Source organism: Giraffa tippelskirchi, chromosome 9 (assembly GCF_054371585.1).
Source record: "Giraffa tippelskirchi isolate mGirTip1 chromosome 9, T2T-mGirTip1v1.2.pri, whole genome shotgun sequence".
Classification (NCBI taxonomy): domain Eukaryota; kingdom Metazoa; phylum Chordata; class Mammalia; order Artiodactyla; family Giraffidae; genus Giraffa; species Giraffa tippelskirchi.
This window is the reverse complement of record NC_137283.1, coordinates 109,241,856-109,264,017: the sequence shown is the minus strand read 5'-3', so window position 1 is coordinate 109,264,017 and position 22,162 is coordinate 109,241,856. Positions and strand designations below refer to the sequence as shown.

General features: G+C 45.7%; 1 protein-coding gene and 1 long non-coding RNA gene across 21 annotated transcripts in view; both read right to left on the bottom strand.

The window, feature by feature from the left end:
- Positions 1-8,426: 8,426 nt before the first annotated feature.
- LOC145520454 (uncharacterized) lies at positions 8,427-10,009 on the bottom strand. Its single transcript, XR_014064480.1, has 2 exons — positions 9,706-10,009; positions 8,427-8,897 (listed from the first exon to the last, which is right to left on the bottom strand). It is a non-coding gene; the product is annotated as an uncharacterized LOC145520454 (long non-coding RNA).
- Positions 10,010-10,305: 296 nt separating this feature from the next.
- Positions 10,306-22,162, bottom strand: part of SCML4 (Scm polycomb group protein like 4) — a 96,925-nt gene continuing 85,068 nt past the window's right edge. For 16 of the 20 annotated variants that reach the window (XM_081526839.1, XM_081526847.1, XM_081526842.1 and 13 more), the window contains 3 exons: positions 20,819-21,109; positions 13,916-14,061; positions 10,306-11,415 (listed from right to left, as the gene is read on the bottom strand). In XM_081526839.1, the coding sequence (XP_081382965.1) occupies positions 11,290-11,415; positions 13,916-14,061; positions 20,819-21,109 (563 nt within the window). In that variant the 3' untranslated portion in view covers positions 10,306-11,289. Of the gene's footprint in view, positions 11,416-13,915; positions 14,062-20,818; positions 21,110-21,505; positions 21,701-22,162 lie in introns of all 20 variants that reach the window. The other 4 variants (XM_081526837.1, XM_081526841.1, XM_081526838.1 and 1 more) reach the window with 1 other exon arrangement.

Genomic DNA, 22,162 nt, shown 5'->3' with positions numbered 1-22,162 from the left:
TAAATGATGAAAAAATTGTCAAAAGGAAAAAGTTACAGATAAACAAAAGGTTTTGAAAATTTTAAAGCACATTGTGATATGGTGTCCTACATAACAGTCTATTTGTTAATAGTCCATTTGCACTGTACACTGTAAGAAATAAACACATCAACTCACTCCTGAATGCGGTTCATTGGAGCCTGCATATTACAAGAGAAAAACTGTAAATATGTGTGGTAAAAAACCATGTATGTTCATACACAGATAATGTATCTGGACAATATGTGATGAAATTAAACTAGAGGATAAATAACTTTAATACGCTCTACACTTTGAGGCACATGAGGAATAAAATTCATGTTCTTTCTAAGTTATGGACACAGCATCTTTTCTCCCCACATGTTTTCGTACCTTAGTGTAATGCTTATTGCATTTAACCTAGTTATCTTATGTTTGCATGCTTTGCAAACTGAATTACAGAACCAAATTGCCTATTACAATTTCCCATTATGTGACACAATTACATAGGAACACTTTGAGGTGAGAGGATTGTCCCAACGTCAGGAAACACTGATTGCATCATGCTCGCAAAGAGCAAAAATTAAGGAGCCGCTCTTTCCCCAGGTGATAGAGTCTACTGTTCTCTCTAATGTAAATACTGTTCCCATTACAATGAGTTCTATTCACTGATTTCTGGCCTGCAAATTTAGATCCATTTGTATTTTAAAAATAAAAAAGCCAGATCCTAAGACAACACCATTTTCTAATCGAAGCTCTGCATTCCTTGCACACTTCTAAATAAAGCAGAGAGTTGAACTAATGTTCCAGAATTAACTTCTGACCATAAAAAGTAAAAGCACAGTGAATTTTCAAGTAATTAGAGTATCTGCATCACACACACCACATCACACACACCCTTCTTGCACACATGCCTCGGCACAAGCAAATGCTGCAAAATCTCCCATCATCCAGCAAATGTTGGATGAACTTTGCCTCAAATTTCCAAACTCAATCACAAGCAGTCACGTGAATATGCATGTACGTACAGTCTTTCACAGTCTTTAATTAGAAGGGAGGAGAGACCATCTAGGTAGAGAAAAGGGATGGAGTCAACCCTGTTTCTCTCTTACCGAGACGAGGCGATGGCCTATTTGTACCTTCATTAAAGACAAAACCTCACCAGAGAAAGTGAGCAGCTGCAGTCAGTCTCCTGGGTGGAGAGAGCAGAGGGTCCCCTGTGTTGGCATATTGAGGTCCACACATAGAATAAGGAGGTGGAAATGTGAAATTAACTAAGGCTGAGTTGAAAGAAAGAATCTGAATATAAATCCCTCAACTTACCAAACAAAAGGCACAACATTTCAATCATAATCATTCAATCTCGAGAGCTTAGTACACATAGATTTCCACTTACTCAGAATTCTTCATTATTTACCTAGAGCCTTGTCAGATAATCACAGCCTAGCATAGTAGTAAAACACAAAACTTTTAGCCTCATGATGCTTCGTAATGTTACAACGGATCTTAATAAAAAGTTTTCACTGTCAATGTGGAGAAAAATTTGCAACAGAATACAGTTATGATGAGATGATTTTATTTCATCTATTTATTTAGTTTTCATGTGTATAGAATAAGTCAATTTATTTACAGATGTACTTTTAGTATAAAATCTTTGTACTAATGAAATTATTTCTATGTATATACAGGAGAGAAATAATCTAATCAACCGGTAACTATAAAATGAAAATATACACTATATAAGACAACTGCCATTTCAGAAGATCTGGAGGATGAGATAAGAAGAGCTCATTTCTTTAAAATCCTCATATGATCCATGATATAGCTGGAATATGACAGCAAATTAAGTACTGTGACTTAGTAGACAGTGGAGAATGAAAGAAATCGAAGTTCTCCAAACTCTTTCACATTTGAGCAGAGACACTTTCAGTTCCTGTGGAGGAAAACAAGTTTGATTTCTAGAAAGACCTTGAGCGGGTGTGACAGTGCTAGATAAAGGCCAGGAACAGAGCATCCTTGTTCCAGAATTTTGCTGCCTTTCTCCCTCCCCGAAACCACATTTTCCTATGGGAAATATGTCATCATCTTCCCCTACTGAGACACAAGCCCCTTAACACTGCACACATCTCAGCAGACTTGTAAATGCCTAAAAACAACTCTCACCCTAGAAGTGCTTCTGATGTTGGTCACTGTGCCTCGCCTCTGATCCTGGCCGCCCTCCTCATTTAAACAGAGACCCTGGCCTGGCTTTGGTCGCTGGGAGCTGCAGTCAGTGCTCAGTGGGTCTGGACAAAGCTACATGTTCTATGAAGAACTGTATAATGACCAGAATTGCTCCTGGAGGGCAGAGTGACTCCATGCAGGCTACAGGAGCCAGCACAGCTGGGAGAAACAACTTATGCTTCCCAAGAGGTATGCGTGTCCTATCGGCTCCAGGTCACTCGGCTCTTGACCTTTGGGGCTGAATGAGGAGGGACACCTGATGGGGTGGGCACTAAGGCCGATGCCGGAAGAAGGCTGAGGAGGCCTATGAGGGAGATGTCAGGGTGAATCGCAGAATTAAGCCACTAAAAGGGACAGGACTCTTATTCCCAAACTCAAGGACAGATTGAGAGGGCAGGACCTTGAGGAGTGGAATGAACAGGTGGAGATTGGGCCAGAAGCACCACAGAACTGAGGAATGTTGTAGGTGGCTAATGATGGGATGGTGGGAGGCAGGAAAGGGTCAGGATGGCCCAGTTAGGCGGGGAAGAGGATACTTGTTAATTCTTTGTTTCCCTCTCCATCTTCTCTCTTTCCCCCAAGGCACTGGAGCTGATGGAACGGAGAAAAACAGAAAAGAGGAAACAGAGGAATCACAGAGGCAGGAAGAAAGAAAGAAATGGAAAGTAAAAATGAGAAAGGATAGCACAGTGATACTTCAGTGGCTTTGAGGAGGAGCTATGGGACTGATGCTGAGGCTGAGGCTCCAATACTTTGACCACCTGATGGGAAGAAATGACTCATTGGAAAAGACCCTGATGCTGGGAAAGATAGAAAGCGGGAGGAGAAGGGGACAATAGAGGATGAGATGGTTGGATGGCATCAATGCCTCGATGGACATGAGTTTGAGCAAGCTCTGGGAGTTGGTGATGGACAGGGAAGCCTGGCATGCTGCAGTCCGTGGGGTCGCAAAGAATCAGACATGACTGAGTGACTGAACAACCACAATGGGCCAGTGAGAGAAGAAAATGAGAAAACATCTAGATGAGGTCAGACCGGAGGAAAGGCAGAAGCTGCAAATTGTAAAACAGAATATGGAGGAGCCAACAGCCCCACTGGCCTTTGCTGGAAGTAATAGCTGTAAACGCCTTTGAAGGACACCCGGATGCCACTTCTTTTCCAGATGAGGAGATGGGGTATGAGGCAACTCGGAGGGCTTCTTTCTTCGCACTGCACCATAATCTGCCTCCAGAGTGGTGAGAGCCAGTGGGAGAAGCCTCTCCCCTGGAGGTGAGCTGTCCAGGTGTCCCCCAAAGCTTCTTCTTCCCAGTTCCCCTGCTATTTGGGGTTTTAGGTACGCTCACAATATCCTGAGCTTACGATGCCTAGAGATACAGCAGCGAACTACAAACGAGCTTTACAATGAACATGTTGAATGTTCATCCAGGTGATGTTGCCCTCCAAAGCAGTCTCTGCAGTGCAGCTCCTTATACTGATATATTCGAGTTAACAAATGAGTTGTGGCTGTTACTGTTCAGACCATTTGCATCCAGTAAGGAAACGTGAGGAAGAGACAAACTGATGAGTATGTTTGACATCTCAAGTGGATCAGCTGTGCTGCTGTGCAGACATGACCCCGATGCCTTTGACTCCAAAAAGAAAAAAGAATCCACCCTCAAGTGACGACAGTGGGCTTTCCAGTTTGAGAAGAATGTGTTCTAGCTTCTAAAGATGATCCCAAAAGAGATGCACTAGAAATATTTTAGGCAATGACAACATCCTTGGGACACATGCTCAGGCTTTTGAGCTGATTTCTTTGAAAGTGAAACACTCCAAAATTTGGTGTGGTTGTGGAAAAAAAAGTCAGTCACATAGTTCTATTCTCAATGCTCCTGTGTAACTATGTGGGAGAGAGAGGAGAAGCCCCTGATCTCTCCAAATCTGCTCTCAAGGGGTGAAGACGGGTGAAGAGTGAAGAGAGCAGGAGAAGGTGGTCTCCTACCCACCTCCTGTAGGGTGCGCCTTCCTAACCAGGCCACCATCAAGAGACGACAGAGTGGCTTGTGGGGGGCTTGTTGGCTCTGCTGACCTGCCCTCTCCACGGTGAGCAAGGCACTGGGAGTGCAGGCTCAGGGGACATGCCCTCCGACTCCCAGGGACCCTGACTGTCCTTGGGTGATGAACCGGTCCACGGAAACCCTGCTCAGTGCTGAGAGCCATCGTGGACTGAGAAGGAAAAGATGTCTTAATAGTAAAGCTGGAAAGAATCTACTGTTATTGTCTGATACTTTCAGTAGAACGTGAGGCCAGTGAGAATGTGAGATCCTAAGATGAAAAGAGGAGTGAGACGCGAGTCCACAACTGAGGGGCTGACCTCCCTGAACGTTTGGGGAACTAGAGGAAACGAAAGCCCTCAGCTCTTCTTTTGGCCTCCTCCCTTCAGCACTTCTCCTTTCAGTAAAGATGTGGTGTCCAAAAAGGAAATCAGTGGCTTTTTTTGAATAAAATATGGAAACTAGTCAAGCATTCCTTCTTTCAGCCAATGAATATTAATGAGGTAACTTTTATATGGCAGGTGCTGAGAGGCAAGGTGCTGGATGGTAGCTACTTTTTCCAAATACCAAGTTTTAAATATTTTCAGAGAATCTGTTCCATTATCCAGAATTTTATCTAAGCAAACTGCATAAACTACATGTTACTTTGGCATCTGATTTCTAAATCATTGCTCGATAGTTCTTCTGAATAAGAATGCTCTAGAAAGCAAAAGCTCCCTTTTGCAATCCCTTCTCATACCTTCCCCAATTCCCACCTCTTATCGCACTAACTCACAAATACAGTCATCACGGCATGCACACACAAGCACGAAACCCACTTGGGCCTGGTGTCATAAACTCCATCACTCTTGCTTAAATTCAGAACAGACCATGTTTACTTTTCTATCATCAATTATAACTTGTTTTTGTCTAAACTAAAGCTTCCTTAGTTTATTATATCACCAGCAAGTACAATTAAGAGCTAGGACCTCCACGTCTTTTCCAGTTATTGAGGAACAGGGACTTACAGATTTGTTCATGCAATCTTTTGTAACTCACATGCTTATGTGACCACAGCCAGATTTACAACTACACTAAAGATTCTCCCAGGACACCCTTTTCTGTGTGTGTGAGGCCGCAAGAATTTCGATAGTTTTTCCTGACAGGGCTGATGAATCTGATGGCCGTGACCTATCTGAGTCCCCCATTTATACACAGTGTCTGCTCCTCTACGCTAATGTAGTGGGGCTGGGGCCTACTTACCAATGTCAATTTGTATTATAGGTGTGGTTACTGCATGGACAAGCTCTGTTGAAAAGAGAAAGATTGCAGAGTTGGCTTCGTCTCAAACGTCTGTGTCTGATTCACAGACATCTGTGTCTCCCTGAGAAATAACGTTTTCACAACCAGAGCCATCCAACAGAGAAATAAGCCACTTCCTATGGGACTGAACTCCCCCTAATGGGAAGTGGTCAGGCAGAGCCATTTCTCAGGGGTGTAGGGAAGGCATTCCAGCACTGGAGCGGGAGGTGGGGCCTACCTGAGGTTTGAGGATGCTACATTTATGGTGGAGGTAGCCTCCGGTCACATATGCTTACTGTAAAATGACACCCAGCAAGGGTCTGCTATTTCATAGTGAGCTGCTTGGAGAAATAAGGCTTTGGTTGTGTTCTAAAGTAGGATCCAGTAGAAGGCGTTTGTGTTGGCCTTTACAACAAGCATCTGATATGGGGAAACAACACAAAGGCTCAGGTCATGAGGTGGAGCTACAGAGCGGAGAACGGTGGGCTGGTAGCCCAGAGAAGGTCTGAGTGGTACATCTAGACACTTCGGAGGGAAGATGCCCACACTGTCTGCTGTCATCACTTCATCCACTTCTGAGCAGCTCTTGGCTCTCGGATGCATCTCCACCCACCTTGGGCCTCGTCTGCTGATGGTAGCCCAGTGGGGAAGGCACAGCCCACACAAGGTGGAGAGAAGACCACCTTCCACTGCCTTTCTCACTCTTTACTCTGCATTCACCCTGGGCACCGTGCACTGACCTGGAGGAAGGAGTCACTCTTTAGCTCTGCTTGCTGTGTTTCCTCTGGAGGAGGTCACGCTCATGGCTGAGAGGGAGGAGAATCCCAGGCTCTCTAGGTGGGACTTGAAGAGCACAGGTCCGCGGCCCTGTTCAGGAGCAGGGAGTGAAGGAAAAGCACACCCTCCTCTAAAAAAAATGCTTTGCCCAGAACTGCTTCTAAGTGAGGGGAATTTCCTGCAGCCTGGGAGAGCCAGAGTGAGTGTTCTTCTCAAGTTCAGCGATTTGGTGAAGTCCGTGTGTGATAATACCACTGTAACCACAAAGGAATTCACCACAGGAAGTGTCCCAACTGTTGCTTATTAGCATTAGAACAAATTACACAAAGCAAATTGTTAGCAGACATGTTTCCATAATATTTAACTGCTGGCAATAAATAAGAACGATTCTCTTTCAAGTAAATGCTAGATTTCCAAAACATCCAGCTTCCAATTGTCCGTGAAGGAATCGTCTTCGACTAGGATAAAGGTTGGAGGCAAGGGCACCCTGGAAGCTGGAGCTCCCAGCCCTCTTCCTGGGGCAGTGTGGTGGGGAGTCACGTGGGAGTAGCCACTGGGGTGATGTCACAATTTGTACCACTAGATGGCTGGCCATCTGCGGGGCTCAGCACCCGTTTTCTCAGCACAGTCTTCTCCTGCCACTGGGGCTGTGGCATGTGGCAAGACTACAGCAGGGCTGTGTTAATTCTTGGAGTGTGTTAATAACTATAAATAAACCTCGCCCACAGACAGGTGTTCATCCCTCTCCTTAACCAAAAATCATCTCCTCCTTCCCCCTCTTCTGTCTTGTTATCTGTCTTGTTATCCTCCTCAAAGCCCATCAGAGAAGAGTTGAAAAAGCACCGGTCAGAGCAAACATCACAACTCACCTTCTCACATGGATGGAAACCTGTCTGGTTCTTTAGAAAGAAAACAAAGTGTCTCCATCTTTCGAGACCTTCTGACAATGACTTAATTTGAGTCCCTGGTCACTTCTGGGCATTTCCAATCATCTTCAGAGCTATAACAAAATTCTCCTTAAAACAATCTCAGAAAGTAATAAAAAATAATTTTAATTAAAAAAGGGAAATATTCCATATAGCACAGAAATACAAAAATATGTAATTTTAGCTGAAAGAGTTGGGCCTGTTAGAAGAGGTGTTCTCTGCTTTCTAAGACAGTCACTTTTGGCTTCCTCTCCTCGCTGTTTCCTCCTCACGCACACCAACCTCAGCCCAGTCTTCCTTCCCAGTGTGTTTTACTATCCTCTTTGTTTCTCTTGAGGAGCGTCCCACTCCTTTCTCGTGCTGTAAAGGAAAATACCAGACAGCCCTGCTGACGGGAAATGATGGGAGTGTGTGGAGCTCTGGCGGGCACCGTACCAGGCACTCAGGATGCTCATTTCCTGCCCAGTGGGCTCCCTGGAGAGGTCTGTCCTCTCAGTCATGGGGAGCAGAGCCTGGGCTGCCTTGGTGCGCCCAGTCAGTGCCTGACAGCGGGCAGGTCTAGAGCCCCAGCACCGGCCCCCAGCTGCCTCCAGGGTGCACCCTGCTGCCTGGGGAGGGTCCTACCTCAGTGCTACAAAACTGGGAAGGCATTAGAAACAAAGCAAATGCAAGAGCTGATACATTCCCAGCCACTTTCAAAGGCTCTTCCCACTGCACTGCCAGGAAGTATGCATGTGCCTGTGTGCGTGCGCGCCACAAACACACACACACACACACACACACACACATGAAATGCACATCTTTCACCTAAAATCTTCACAAAAGGAATAATGTGCTTTATAAAATATTTTAAATGCCTTAGGCAATAAAATTGTCTCTTTTTTTTTTTAAGTGTTTAACAGACAAGTATAATTGGAAATGTTTGGAACATGAACGCACACGCCCGCGCGCGCACACACACTCTAATTTGAAATTATGCAAAACTGTATCATTATTCATCACAACCTGAAGCGAAGCTACCGCCATGGAATAACAAGTACCACATCTGTACAAGTGCAAGGCCTCCCCCCAAATAAGCTCCCATTCGGATTAGAGTGACACATGGCCTGACTCCATAAGGTCCACGTAGAGGAGATGGCCCGGCATGTTTCACATTTGCTAAGCTCTTTATCTGCCTGCTTTGACAAGATTTTTGAAAAGGGTGAAAATTAATTATAATTGCAGGATTGGCGACCATAATTTGGCCGGCTAATTGCATTTCAGTGTAAAAACAGGCAAGGAAGAATTTCCTCCCTGGGTTATTCTCTGGTGTGGCAGCATTCATTTTAAGAGTAATGAGATTTTTAAAAAGTCAAACCTTAAATATCATGGCTGCAGCAATCTGTCCTGCTTAAAGTTTAAAGCAAAATAAGACAGCACCTCTGTGAGAGCAGATCCACATGAACATGGACCCAGTTTTCTCCTCAGGATGGGAAAATCTCTCTCCCCTGAAAACTCCTCCAAGTGTCTCCTCGACATTGTTTGAGGATGATTTTCATTTGGCGGCACCAATGTCGGTATTTTTGTGCCAAGGGAAGAACTAGCAAGAATGGTAGAAAGTTTTGTAAGTCTGTGTGTGAGGTACAGGGCTTCCCAAGTGGCTCAGTAGAAAAGAACCTGCCTGCCAATGCAGGAGATGCAGGTTCAATCCTGGGTTGGGACGATCCCCTGGAGAAGGAAACGATAACCTATTCCAGTATTCTTGCCTAGGAATTCCCATGGACAGAGGAGCCTGGCAGGCTACAGTCCATGGAGTCATAAAAGAGCTGGACGTGACTTAGCAACTAAACAGCAGCAGCGTACGGGGTATATGTTGATGGAAGAGGCACCACAAGTCTCAGAGGGTTTGGAGCGAGGAACATGGGTCGTTGTGGAATTTTTCTGGATCTCACTGCTTTCATACTGGCTGTTCTGAATATATACACTCCCCATGGTTTTATGAGGGAGACTATTTAATTCCAGACCAGCTGTGAGTACTTCACGATGAGCAAACTTAGAGGGACAGAGTCAATTTATTGCTTTAAAATCTTGACAACACTGTCCCAAGGCCTGATTCAGGATAGTTTAGTCAGCAGCCAGGACTGATAGACATTCAGCTCTTCTATAGCCTGATAACTCAAGCTCAGTTTCATGGGCAGTTTTAGGACATTCTCCTCTGTCCTTTACATTCTTCTCTGTCCCTTCTCTGTCCCACTTTAAGTCAGCCTCTGTTTGTGTGTCTAAAAAGGATTCTACTCTGATGTGCTTTCTCAAATATCACTCATTAAAATGGGCCTAAGAGCATGGCATGCGAGATTTCTTAGAGATTTTATCCATGGGATTTTTCAGACAAGAATACTGCAGTGGGTTGCCATTTCCTTCTCTAGAGGATCTTCCGACCCAGGGATCGAGCCCACATCTCCTGCATTGGCAGGTGGGTTCTTTACCACTGAGCCACCAGGGAAGTCCTAGTAGAGGGGTGAGAGGCTGCACTCACCTCCTGCTCTACTCACCGGCGAGACGCCTGTCCAGGCTGCATCCTGAGGACAGTGTGTCTTTTCTGATCTGCACTGGGCCAAGGGAGGTCTGGTATTATCGTTGATTCTCCCCCTCCCAGGGAACACAAAGTCTAGGATTCATCTCCTCATGTCCAACAATATGGAGTTTTTTTCTTTTTTTTTTTTTTTTTACAGAAGAGGATATGCCCATGGCAAAGCTGAATTCCTTTTGAAGATATGTTTCCTATTCAGTGAGAGGAAGGAAAAAGGAGACAGGAAAAGAGAGAAAGGAAGATAAGAAGAATGGAGATGCGGCTGCCCTTCTGCCTAGTAAATTGTGGATTCATTGCCCTTCCCTGGACACAGCTGCAAAGGGATAGAAATCAATTTTTTTCTATTATTCCAGAGTGAGAAAGGAAAACCGATTTGTAAATTGAATTAAACCCAATAATAGCATGTCTGTGTACATGCTATTATTATTAAAATTAGCCACAGATACAACTATATAATCCCACAGTGTAACTAGAAATCAACACCTTCCGATTTCAAAGCTTAGTTGAGACATCTTTTTTCTTTTTGAAAGAAATGCTGTGGCTAAATGTCACTAAGAGTCTCTGGCGCGCCAATACATCGACATCTCAGTAAGGACTCTGGAAGGGAAGGGACTCCAAAGCCCCATCTGGGAAGAACATGCTTCCAAATTTTTGCCTTTGCTGCTTGTGCATCTCAGTTAGTCGATAATGACTGGTTATGAACAAGAACCTTCTAGAAGACGGTTTCTTCCCACATTGCAATCTGTGGTGCTGACTGTGGGATAAATTCTCTGTGTCTGAGTAGGCTAGATCTTGTTCCCAGAAACCTTAATCCATCCACTGGGTACTGAATATCAGGCTGCTGCAGTGAGGGTCCTGGAATTACATTGGCAGTCTGCCCCCTAGTGGGGCAACACAGTACTTCAGATAACTAGGAATAGAAAAGATTTTTTTCTTCTTCTCTTTCAGAGAGCAAAAGAATTCAAGTTTTCCGGATAGTGCAAGGTGAGGCATTTATCCTCAGAAGACAGCTTCCAGAGGTGAATCAAGCAAGGTTCACAATGATAGGTCTCCAGGTCAGAGTTAAAGACGGGGGTCTGCTGTGGTGGGCATCCCCACAGAGCCTGCGGAGACAAAGGTTCTTCCCACATGCTTGGAAATCTTCAAGGTCCTCCTTAGGTGATAGCCTTCGGTTCCTCAAACTCTTATTATAAAAACAGGACCTACCCTAAGAGCAACCAACCAACTAGAAATGTTAAAAATAACGGGCCTTTTTTTTTGGTAATTTTTTGGCAAATCATTAAAACAGAGGAACCTTTCAAAAGGGCCATGTTGAATTTTTTAAAAGATCAAGACCTACGAGTTTTGTTAAAAAAAAAAAAAAGACCAAGTCTTTGTGACGGTTCTTTTTCAGAAGAGAGTTCTTGTGATGGTGGTGATGTTGGTAAGGCAGATGGTCTGGAGATTCTGCTGTCTGGACTTTGCTTGTATCTTTTAAACACCTTCAGAACTTGTCTTGCTTCAGTTTATCAATATGGTAGCAGAGTTTCAGCGCAGGCCCCAGCTTCAGGCCCAAATATTTCATGATCATGTCACTCTTCAGCAACAAGAGGGCATTGCCATCAATCTCCTGGTGGAACAGGATGAGAAAAGAGAAAACCCAGAAGGTGGTCAAAGTAATCAAATAGTGGCCACGATTAGAGTATGGTCAGGAAATAAGGTAAGGGAATATGGATTTACTTAGATGTATATTCTCCTAGTCCCATGGCAGTATCTTGAAAAAATAAATGAAAGCTCACAAATACTATGTGCTCCTTGTCCCACATTCTCCCTGGGGTCATCTGATACACTGGATCTTTCATATTACTGCTCTCTCCTGATAGAAGGAATCTAACCTAATCCCAGCCATATTCCCAATACCATGCATATGTTTTCCTCTTTATCCAATCTAGGGCTGTAGGAGCAAGAAAGCTTCAATGGACTGAATGTATCCTCCCCACCTGCTCCCCAAATTCATATGTTGAAATCCTAACCCCCAAGCGATGGTATTTGGAGGTGTGAGTTTAGGAAGTAGATAGGCCATGAGGGTGGAGCCCTCTTGAATGGGATTAGTGTCCTTGTGAAATGAGAAGACAGCAGTCCATAACCTGAAAGGGGCTCTCACTGAAAGCTGACCTTGATGGCGACCCATCCTCGGACTGGGAAATGAATTGCCATTGTTCATAAGCCACTCAGTCTATGGTACTTTGTTACAGCAGCCTGAACTGACTAAGACAAAATATCATTTCATGAGACCCTGAAACTAGTGGTTCCCTTTCCATTCCAGGTGCTGGTATAAGGGCCCGACTTCCATTCATCATCCCAATTGCTGGTTTCTTTTCTTGGTAAGCCCATCAGCTTTCAGCTGATTATCAAATTGCTAATGACAATCTAAAAGGGATTTCATGTGCTTTTTGACCCTATCAATAATACTAGGTGGCACACAACTAAACAATGCACCTGCTTCATCCGAGGGTTTAGCACAAACACATACTAAGGGAAAGCCAATCCTTTGAGGTCCTGAAATTGCTCCCATTTGTCTCTGAAAATGGTAACCCATCCAGACTGCATGTTGAATTCACAAACTTAGTAAGGCTGGGTTTCCTCCTTCATCTATAGTGCTACTTTCAGATCACCAGAGAGAAAGGGTGGAGATTTTAGGTGCTCAGGTGGGAAGAAGAGGCACAATACAGGACTCCCATAACTTCAAGTGTTATCAGCCCCTCCCATTCCTCTAACCAGCCAGCCATTCAGCCAGAGAAGCACCTACTCTGTGTCACTCACACTCCATCTCCTTGGTAGCATGGCAAAACTAATCTGTGAGCCCTCCCAGGGGCCTCATTGCCTAATGTTCTCTCTTTACCCACTGCCTAGACTTCTGCTGACTCTTCTCATGCTGGAAGGGAGCCAGAGTCCTCCCATTCAGATCTGTCTAAACATCATCCCTCTGTGGTCTTTGCTCTCAAGGCCCCACTGTTAGCTGAGGTCAAATATATCCCTAATAAAATATGAGTGTTGGGTTAGATGACCATCCTCTCCAGCTCTGAGTGTATGATTTTTGTGATCTTCATTTCAAATAAAATAAAAGACAAGGAGAAAAAAAAATGGTAACACTGGTAGACAGAAGAATGCTCCCACTCCTTCACATGAGATGTCTACGTCCTAGTCCCTGAAAGCTATGAATATGGTAGGTTACCTGGCAAAGGGGAATTAAGGCTGCAGATGGAATTAAGCTACTAACCAGCTGCATTTAAAATAGAAAGAGTGTCCTGGATTATCGGGGAGGGAGGGAGACAATGCAATCACAGGGTCCTCAGAAGTGGAGGAAGAAATCAGAAGAAAGAATCAAAGAGTTGGCAGCTTGAGAAGGACTCAGCTTGATGTTGTTGGCTCTAAGGATGAGGACAGGGAGGTAGGAGCCAAGAATGAAGGTGGATCTCGATGCTGAAAAGGCAAGGAAATGAATTCTCCCTAAAGCTTCCAGAAAGATGTCAGCCCCACCAACACCATGGTCTTCGCTCAGAGAGACCCCTGTCAGACTTCTGACCCATGAACTGTAAGATACTAAATTTCTGTGGTTTTAAGTTACTACATTTGTGGTAACTGGTTATGGCAACAATTATAACCATGACACAGTAGGCTTGGCAGATAAAATACTAATTATTACCATTGAAAAAAATTTACCATCTTTGTATATTCTAGAATCTCCCAAATAATGATACAAATACCTGCTCACCAAAGGCCATCTTCAAGCCAGGCATTGTGCTATACGCTTTATGTGCATTTTTTCATTTAATCCTCAAAGCAGTTTAAGAATAGGCACTGTTAGTTTGCTGGCACATTGTAGATGTGTTACCAATGTTTGCTGAATGCTCAAATAGACAGGCGAGAAAACAGGACTCCTGATAAAGGCCAAGTGAGGGAAAAGATGGGACAAATGTGCCTTCAGTACAAGACTAAATGGCTGTTCTGCTCTGAGAAACCTGTGGTCCCACCTGGCCTCCCTTGAGTGGTGCCCCCAGGGTGTAGTGCAGATGCCCCCAACCCCACAGCTCCCTGAACCCCACCCCCTAGGCCCACCACGTGCATACATGCTTCCGGAAGAGCTCCACATGGGGCCCCAGAGCCTGCGGGTCTGCGTCTTTCAGGAACCAGACCACATCCTCCACGGACCAGCTGGAAGGGTTCCTGCTCCTTGGCCGCCGGGCATCCTGCCTGTCTGGAGAAGGGTTTGAGGCTGGAGGGGAGAGCACAGACAGGGAGGCCGTGAGACTGCAGGCTTTGGGCTCGATGCCTACCTGGTGCCGCCTGCCCTCTTGCCTGGCCCTTGAGTCCAAGGTGGCCTGAGTGATCTCCTGTGACAGAGTGAGGCTAGAAGTGCACCGGAGGCAGCTCCCAGAGACAGCCCCCCACGACCCCTCCCCCCCATCTATACAGAGGAGAGCACTAAAACAGGGACTTCCTCCAGCAGTGGAAATGTTAACCCATGTTAGACTTCAAAGACCCTTCCTGATCACTTCTGTCTCCGTGGGCCCTGGGCCTCCTGTGACCCAGGCCTTGGTGGCCAGAGAATGCTTACTATGATAGGCCTCTGGAGTGCTGTGATGCCAAAATGACATCAGGTCCTTTGTGACTTCACTGGCATCACCCTGAGATGACATGGCAGAATGGAGGGAGCATTTCGGTGCTTGTCCTGGGTCTCTACTGCCATGGTCTTGGAAGCCCTGTCTGTGAGAGGTCCATACCCTGTGCCCACACCAAGCACCTCCCCAGCCCTCGGTTCTGCTGAAGCGCTCATTCCAACCTCCCCGCTAGACGTGGTTCCTGGACAACAGGAGCCTGGTCCCATGCCTGGTCCATGCTGGTCAGGGACATGAGTTGCGTTGTGACATAAATGCTTTTCCCCCAGGGCAGATTAAAAGGTGCAGGATCAGTGAAGGAGGAAGAGAGTAGGGAGTCAGTATTTAGGCAATATTTGGGGGTGGTGCTTTTTTTTTGTATGTCCCAAACTAATCCATCCTCTTTCCCTAGAAGCAGCATCTCCTCCTCTTCATGCTTCTGAAACCTCAGTGATCTCTCCTATCCTTTATTTGCTCCTCGAGTTTAATTATTCTGAAGCTCTTAGAAGGATGCCTCTCACAGGGATCTCCTCTCTTCCATCCCTGCTGATTACAGCATGGGATTCATCCAGCCTGGAATTTCACATGATGTACTCTGCATATAAGTTAAATAAGCAAGGTGACAATACACAGCCTTGACATAGTCATTTCCCAATTTTGAACCAGCTTGTTGTTACATGTCCGGTTCTAACTGCTGCTTCTTGACCTGCATACAGGTTTCTCAGGAGGCAGGTAAGGTGTCTGATAGGCCCATCTTTTTAAGAATTCTCCACAGTTTGTTGTGATCCACACAGTCAAAGGCTTTAGTGTAGTCAATGAAGCAGATGTTTTTCTGAAATTCTCTAGCTTTTTCTATGATCCAACGGATGCTGGAAATTTGATCTCTGGTTCCTCTGCCTTTTTGAAATCCAGCTTGTACATCAGGAAATTCTTGGTTCACGTGCCGTTGAAGCCTAGCTTGAAGGATATTGAGTACGACCTTGCTAGCATGTGAAACGGGTGCAATTGTGTGGTAGTTTGAACATTTTTGGCATTGCCCTTCTTTGAGACTAGAATGAAAACTGACTTTTTCCAGTCCTGTGGCCACTGTTGAGTTTTCCAAATTTGCTGGCATATTGAGTGCAGCACTTTAACAGCATCATCTTTTAGGATTTGAAATAACTCAGCTAGAATTCCATCAACTCCACTAGCTTTGCAGTAATGCTTTCTAAGGCCCACTTGACTTCACATTCCAGTGTATCTGCCTCTAGGTGAGTGATCACACCGTCGTGGCTATCTGGCTCATGAAGATCTTTTCTGTACAGTTCTTCTGTGTATTCTTGCCACCTCTTCTTAAGGTGTTTATCCTCCCTCCTTTCCAAAGAAGTTCTACTGCCATCAAAGCCCAGGTAGACCCCTTCACAGGCAGCATTTCCATGTCCTGACATCTGGATGTCACCTTCCTCTACTTTTAACCCCCAAATCTTTGTCTGTTCTTCTCTGAAAGATGCTCTCCACATTCTGCTTAGTATTACCATTATGCATGTGCTTGCCTCTAACCTCCAGTTATCTTTTAAGTTCTTGAAGATGATCTTTTTCATCTTCCCCCTGGTCATCCACAGACACCTAACGAGCATTTCTTCTCTACCAGGTCCTGGGCTAAGAGTTTGGTGAAAGATGTAATCCTCTCATTGTGTGCATGCATGCCAAGTCACTTCAGTCGTGTCCGACTCTTTGCAACCCCATGGACGGTAGCCAGCCAGACTCCTCTGTCCATGGGATTCTCCAGGCAAGAATATTAGAGTGGGTTGCCATGCCCTCCTCCAGAGGATCTTCTCAACCCAGGGATCGAATCCATGTCTCTTACGTCTCCTGCATTGGCAGACAGGTTCTTTACCACTAGTGCCACCTGGGAAGCCCAGAATCCTCTCATTACAAGGTTTATAATTGTTGACTCCTCCATGGCTCCAAGCAAATATATTTGTAATATGGGTTCAATGAATGTAAAACAAATTAATACACTTCGCAGAAACAGTATTAGTAACTTACACAAAAGCTTTGTGTGTATAATCCTTAATCTGATTTTCAGGCTCTGAACAACGAAGCAGCTTCCCTACAGAGTAATTCTAAGTACATAGTTGAGAAGACTTCCTTTCCATTTCTGTTCTTTAATCTCAGGGTGCAGCAGTTTTCTGCTCTCTTTTTTCCTCCTCTTTTCAATGTGCTTGAGAAGGGCACAGCTCTGCATTGGTGCTGAGAAAAGTACATTATCACGTTTCTGTGTCTATCCTCAATACAATTGTTTGGCTGAGAATTCGATTTACTTTGAGATTTTCCCTGCCTTTTCCTTGTTAGACCTGGAAGGGTCCCCTTAGGTGATCTGGCATAAGGTGGGGGGTGCATTTTGCCAGGAAACTGTTAATGCACCCCGGGGCTATCTGAATGCGGATGCGTGCTTATTAGAGATGATTTCATTGCATTTAAGGACATCTGCACTCAACAAGGGGAGGAGGAACCACGGAAATCGCATTTGCCTTTGGAGCCTGCCCCATCGGAGTGTCGGCAGTAATCAGGGTGATAATAGATGCTCTGATTACAAAGGCGGGAAGCCTTCAGTGCCAAGAATGATTTTTAGAGTGATCAGAGCAGAGGTCAAATCTAATTTCCCATGTTTGACAGGAAGGAAAAACACCAGACCAACTCACAATACCATCCATGGGAGCCTAAGTTCCTCTGAGCAAGGCCAGGGAAAGGCTCTCTCCGTGAGCCATGGGTTTGAGCAAGGGGTCTGGCTTGTCTTTAGGGTGAGGCTCTCCAGGCAATGAGTGTGGAGGGAAAGTGGCTCCGCTCCTGGCACCTGGTCCTAGCTGTGGGCATTTTCATGTTTCCTCTCTGAGGAGCCTTAGACTCACGCAAGACAGAGAGTAGCAGGAAGCTGTCACACCTTGAGACCAGCTCAGGATCCAAAGCGAACTAGCTCTAGGAGGGAGAGAGGGAGCTTTCCAGCCTATGCCATGCTCACACAAAGATAATAACCACACAGTCCCTCCAGCTGCTGTCAGGCTGTCAAAGACACGTGGGTCTGGGCTGACATAGCCAGGCTAGGCAGATGTGACTGCACAGTGGTCAGACATAATGGATGTGAAAAAAATCTTGTTCCTAAAAGAACAGAGCGTGCAAAGCACTCGCCGATTGCCTTTGTGAAAGGGAGGCATTCTCCAGTGCTGAGAACTTGGTGCATGGTCAGGTCCTGGATGCTGCTGGAGACATGTGTAGAGTGAAACCAGCTGTGAATGGATGTAGGATGAAGATGGTGGTGGCTCTTTCTAATGCTGAATTCACACCCACCAGGAATGGAATGACTGTGAATCCATCTAAAGTAATTCCAGACACCTTCACAGCCTGGTCTGCCTGCGGCTGCCTGTGTATCACTCTGTCTCACACACAAGCACACGCATAATTTCCTTTTGCTCACTCATAATCCAGAGGACACTTTTTAGCTCATGATAGAGTCTGATGAAAGAAGAGAAGGATCAATGAGCCAGGAGTCAGAGGCCCCTCCACCCACCACTGTGCAAGTGTCTCTGTGCTTCTTGGCTGGGAAATGAGTTAGGAAGGATAGCCAAGGTCCCCTCAAACCACAGCCTGTCCTGGGCAACACAAAGGCACTACCTTCTCACACCTCTGAAGCCTTATCAGTGTGTCTGTGTGCTAAGCGCAGTGAATGAGAGCCAGTGGCCAGGTTTCCAACTCCTTCCTGGACCTGATCATCTTATTCTTCTTGGGCTTCAGGTTCTTCATCCTGTTGCTTGAGAGTATTGTAAGAATCATGTGATTTTGTGCTTTGGGCTGGAGCCTGACGACAAGCATCCTGAAGGGAAGCCCATCGGCTTCCAAAAGGGGCCCCTCAGTTTTGTTTGTTAACCTCTGTCTCTCTGTAATTGGAGACTGTCTGAGAACAGGGCCCACATCTGTCTTGCTCACAGCTCCACCCTCAGACTTCAGACAAGTATATTGTGATCCATTAGTATATGCTGGCCAGGACTGACCAAAATCCCTCTGAGTCTTAGTTGCCTCAACAGTCAAATATCTACCGCACTGTGAGGATTAAATGGGATAATGTGAAGCATTAAACAGTAAGAATTAATCAAAGGTAGCTGCTAGTCTTCTTATTGTTATATATCTTCCATAGTGGCCAATAGATTCGTCTTCCTGAGTTCTGTGGCCACCATCTCACTTCCCTTATCAGAAATGTCTGATTTCCACAGAGTAAAGAAAGCCCAGTCTGCTTGGTTTGAACCCCAAATTTCCCAGCATGATTTCCGTCCGTGTCCCTCCTCGGAATGAATAAGCCCTCCTACACCTTCACTCGCTTCACCCCTTGCCCTACACAGAGTGCTTTTCCCATTCTTCTTTTTCTGGCTGAGTATTTCTCTATGCACCACCCAAGGCCATACCCTATAGAATCAAACTCGAACCCACGGAAAGCATGTAAGCGGTAAGGTAAGAACAATGTTGAAGTCACTTCAATTCTGAAGCTTGAACGCACTTGCAGTTGGGAATTCTACAGCATCTCCTGTTATCCAAAACCTCTTTATATTACTAGTTCTTATATCTTGGATGAGAGACAGAGGTGAGCTCTCAGATTTTCACCTGAGTATCAGCAAAAAGCAGGAAAATGTGTCCTGTGAATACATCCCTTGAGTCCACAGGCAGAGGCGTTATATCAAGACAGTAGTAGTCCAGGGTAAGTATTCAAGTGAGAGAGAAGACTGAGAAGTCTGTCACATCATTGATACCTACCTTCTCACACAGTCTCATACCAGTTTCTGATTTCTGCAGGTTTAAACCATTAAGGTTAGTACCATGGGGAAAAATCCATTTCTAGGTCCCTTCTGGTTTTATGACTTGGGTCAAACCCTCTTAAAGAAATACGATTTCTTAATACCAACTGCTTTCATTTGGGATGCAATTTCAGAGCAATACCGAGCACTTCTTTGGGCAGAGGGAAAACTTAATAGCCCTCCAGAGGGCCTGCAGCGGCACCCAAGCTAGCTGCTAGATGACAAATGGGTAAGGAGGCTAGGAGTTTCTCTCCTAATCTACTGCCACTCAGTTTAGCATGGTTTATTTCTCTGGTTTCCACATGTGTTTAGCTGTGCAGGCTCTGTTCAAGCTACACAAATGACGAAGCCCACTCTGCAAATGTGAAGAGGCCGTGGTTAAAGAGGGTAGTGTTGGAGTCCTGTCTGCTCCCATCCCCTCCAGCCTTCCCCTAGAATCTCAGAGGGACCCACTGAAGCCCACTGAGCAGGTGAAAATCCCAGGCATAGTTTTGAAAGCCAGCTTTGGAGCCAGCTGAAGTCAAATCCTGGCTCAATGCTTGACTGACCTCTTGATCTTCACATGCTTTACCTGTAAATCGAATCTAATAATACCTACAATAATAATATACACCTGATATAATAATAGGGCTTCCCTGGTGGCTCATTTATAACTCATAAAAGTCATAAATAATGTGTGGAGAGTGTCTGGCCCATAGTAGGTGCTCAATACATAGCTATTTAGGCTATGCCTCAGACAGGCTGCTTTTCTGGGGCTGCGGAGGATTCAAATTAGAGTGAGAGACCTCAGGAAGTTGAGAGCTTGGCTCCTACTGTGAGATGGAAGGGAGGAAGTATGAGAGATGAGGAGACAAAGCACCACAGGAGGAAACAGACAGCAGGAAGGAACATTTCTAATCAGCAGGGGCTGAAAACGGCTAGTTACCGACCCAACCGACCTGCTAGATGCACGGGGCACGGAGGCCACAGGGGACAGCAGGGCCACAAAACAGATGATCCTGGGTCTCTAAATTGTGATACACATACCAACTATAAAAACTTCTATTGTAGCTGAGCCACTGTACATTTTGCTGCTGCTGCTGCTGCTGCTAAGTCACTTCAGTTGTGACAGCCCACCCGGCTCCTCTGTCCCTGGGATTCTTCAGGCAAGAATACTGGAGTGGGTCGCCATTTCCTTCTCCAATGCATGCAACATGCTAAGTTGCTTTAGTCGTGTCCAACTCTGTGTGACCCTATGGACAGCAGCCCACCAGGCTCCTCTGTCCATGGGATTCTCTAGGCAAGAATACTGGAGTGGGTTGCCATTTGGATTCTTCTTATTCCTACAGTTTAGCCTACTCTCACACACCATTGTCTTTGCTTGTGGTCAAAGGTTGAAGTCAGCTGCCTTCAAGAACAACAAAAATCCACAAAGGGATTTGTGGAAACATCTAATTTCCCTGTGTTCCCACATTCAAACAGCCACAGTCCCCAGTCGCTCTATACTCGGTTGTCTCAGGGCAAGGGCAGGGGAGGTCAGGCCATGGGGAAGCCAGTCCATGCATTACATTACCACATCTGTTTCCTTCAAGAGAGGTCCCGTTCCTCTTGGGGCTGGAGCCAGGAGGCCGCAGCCCAGGTGCCAAGGGGCCTCCGGAGGACATGGGGCTGGTGCGGGGACCACCGACTGTGGTGGCTGAGCTGCCCCCAAGGTGGCCATCTCCAGAGTTCTGCCGCTTGCAGTACAGCGAAGAGGAGGTGGGCAGGGAGCTCCTGTGGCTAAAGGTGGGGGAGGAGGGGTCCACGCCGTAGCGGTTCATGCTCGCAGGGTTCAGCAGACACTCCTCGGTGGTGACCGTTTTTGCTAGGTAAGAAGGCAGAGCAGAGAAGCAGAGATTAGAGAGCTGTCAAGAGGCCACCAGGCTCTGGGTCTTGGAAAATCTTTCCCAGCAGCACGGGTGCCACTGTGTATGGGGATGACAGAGGAGAAGGAATGAACCCCAAGGCATACACCCCAGTAGCTCAGCCCTCAGCAGAATGACACATGCCTCACCAACGAAGCAGACTTTAATAGGGATTAGGACATGCGACCCTTCGTGTTCCAAGGAAAATGGGATCATCTTGGTTATTGAAGACATGTAAATAAAATTCAAACAAAGGTCTTTCTCCCTCTATCGCTCTTCTCCTCCAGGAGTCTCTGCCAGCTTGTTGGAATCTCCTGGCTCCCTCTTCTTTCGCCCATAACCACTGCTTTCCTCACCTGGCCCAAGATTCCCGGGAGAGATCAAGCCAGAGTTATGTTGTCCCAGAGTCAGTAGAAACGACTTTGGCCTGCCTTCTGGTACAGGTGTGACGATGCTTCCTCCCCACACCTTCAGTCCCAGTACACATGAGAAGGTGAACAAACTAGGGGCATAAATGATGATCTGGATGGCCCCATGGTCCTCCCCAAACCCTGCAGATAAGAGAGAAAGAGCCCATCTAACGTACAAAGAGAGTAAAGCACCTGAAGAGCCTGCCAACCTCCTCATCAGATCCCTCACGCAAGTAGATAAGGACTTTCTACACTTTTAAAGCTCATTCTTACAGCCTGTTGAACTCTATCTGTGAGCTATTCAAATGGTGTGGGTGTTTTGTTTTGTTTGGAAAGAAAAGGCCTAGAGGAATTATAGGGATAGAAAGAGGAAGAAAAATATTCTAGCAATTCCTTTTCTTCTTGATCCTAGACAAAATCATATCTGTCTAACTCCATCAATAACCATCCAAATACTACACATAATAAAAACAGATATGGACATCCCCAAAGTGACTAGAATAAGAAAAACCAATGGACCCCCCAAGGTTGGCAATAAGTAAGCACATCTGGGGCCATGAGATCCAGATGTCTTCTTCAGTAAACCAGTATGGATTACTCCCA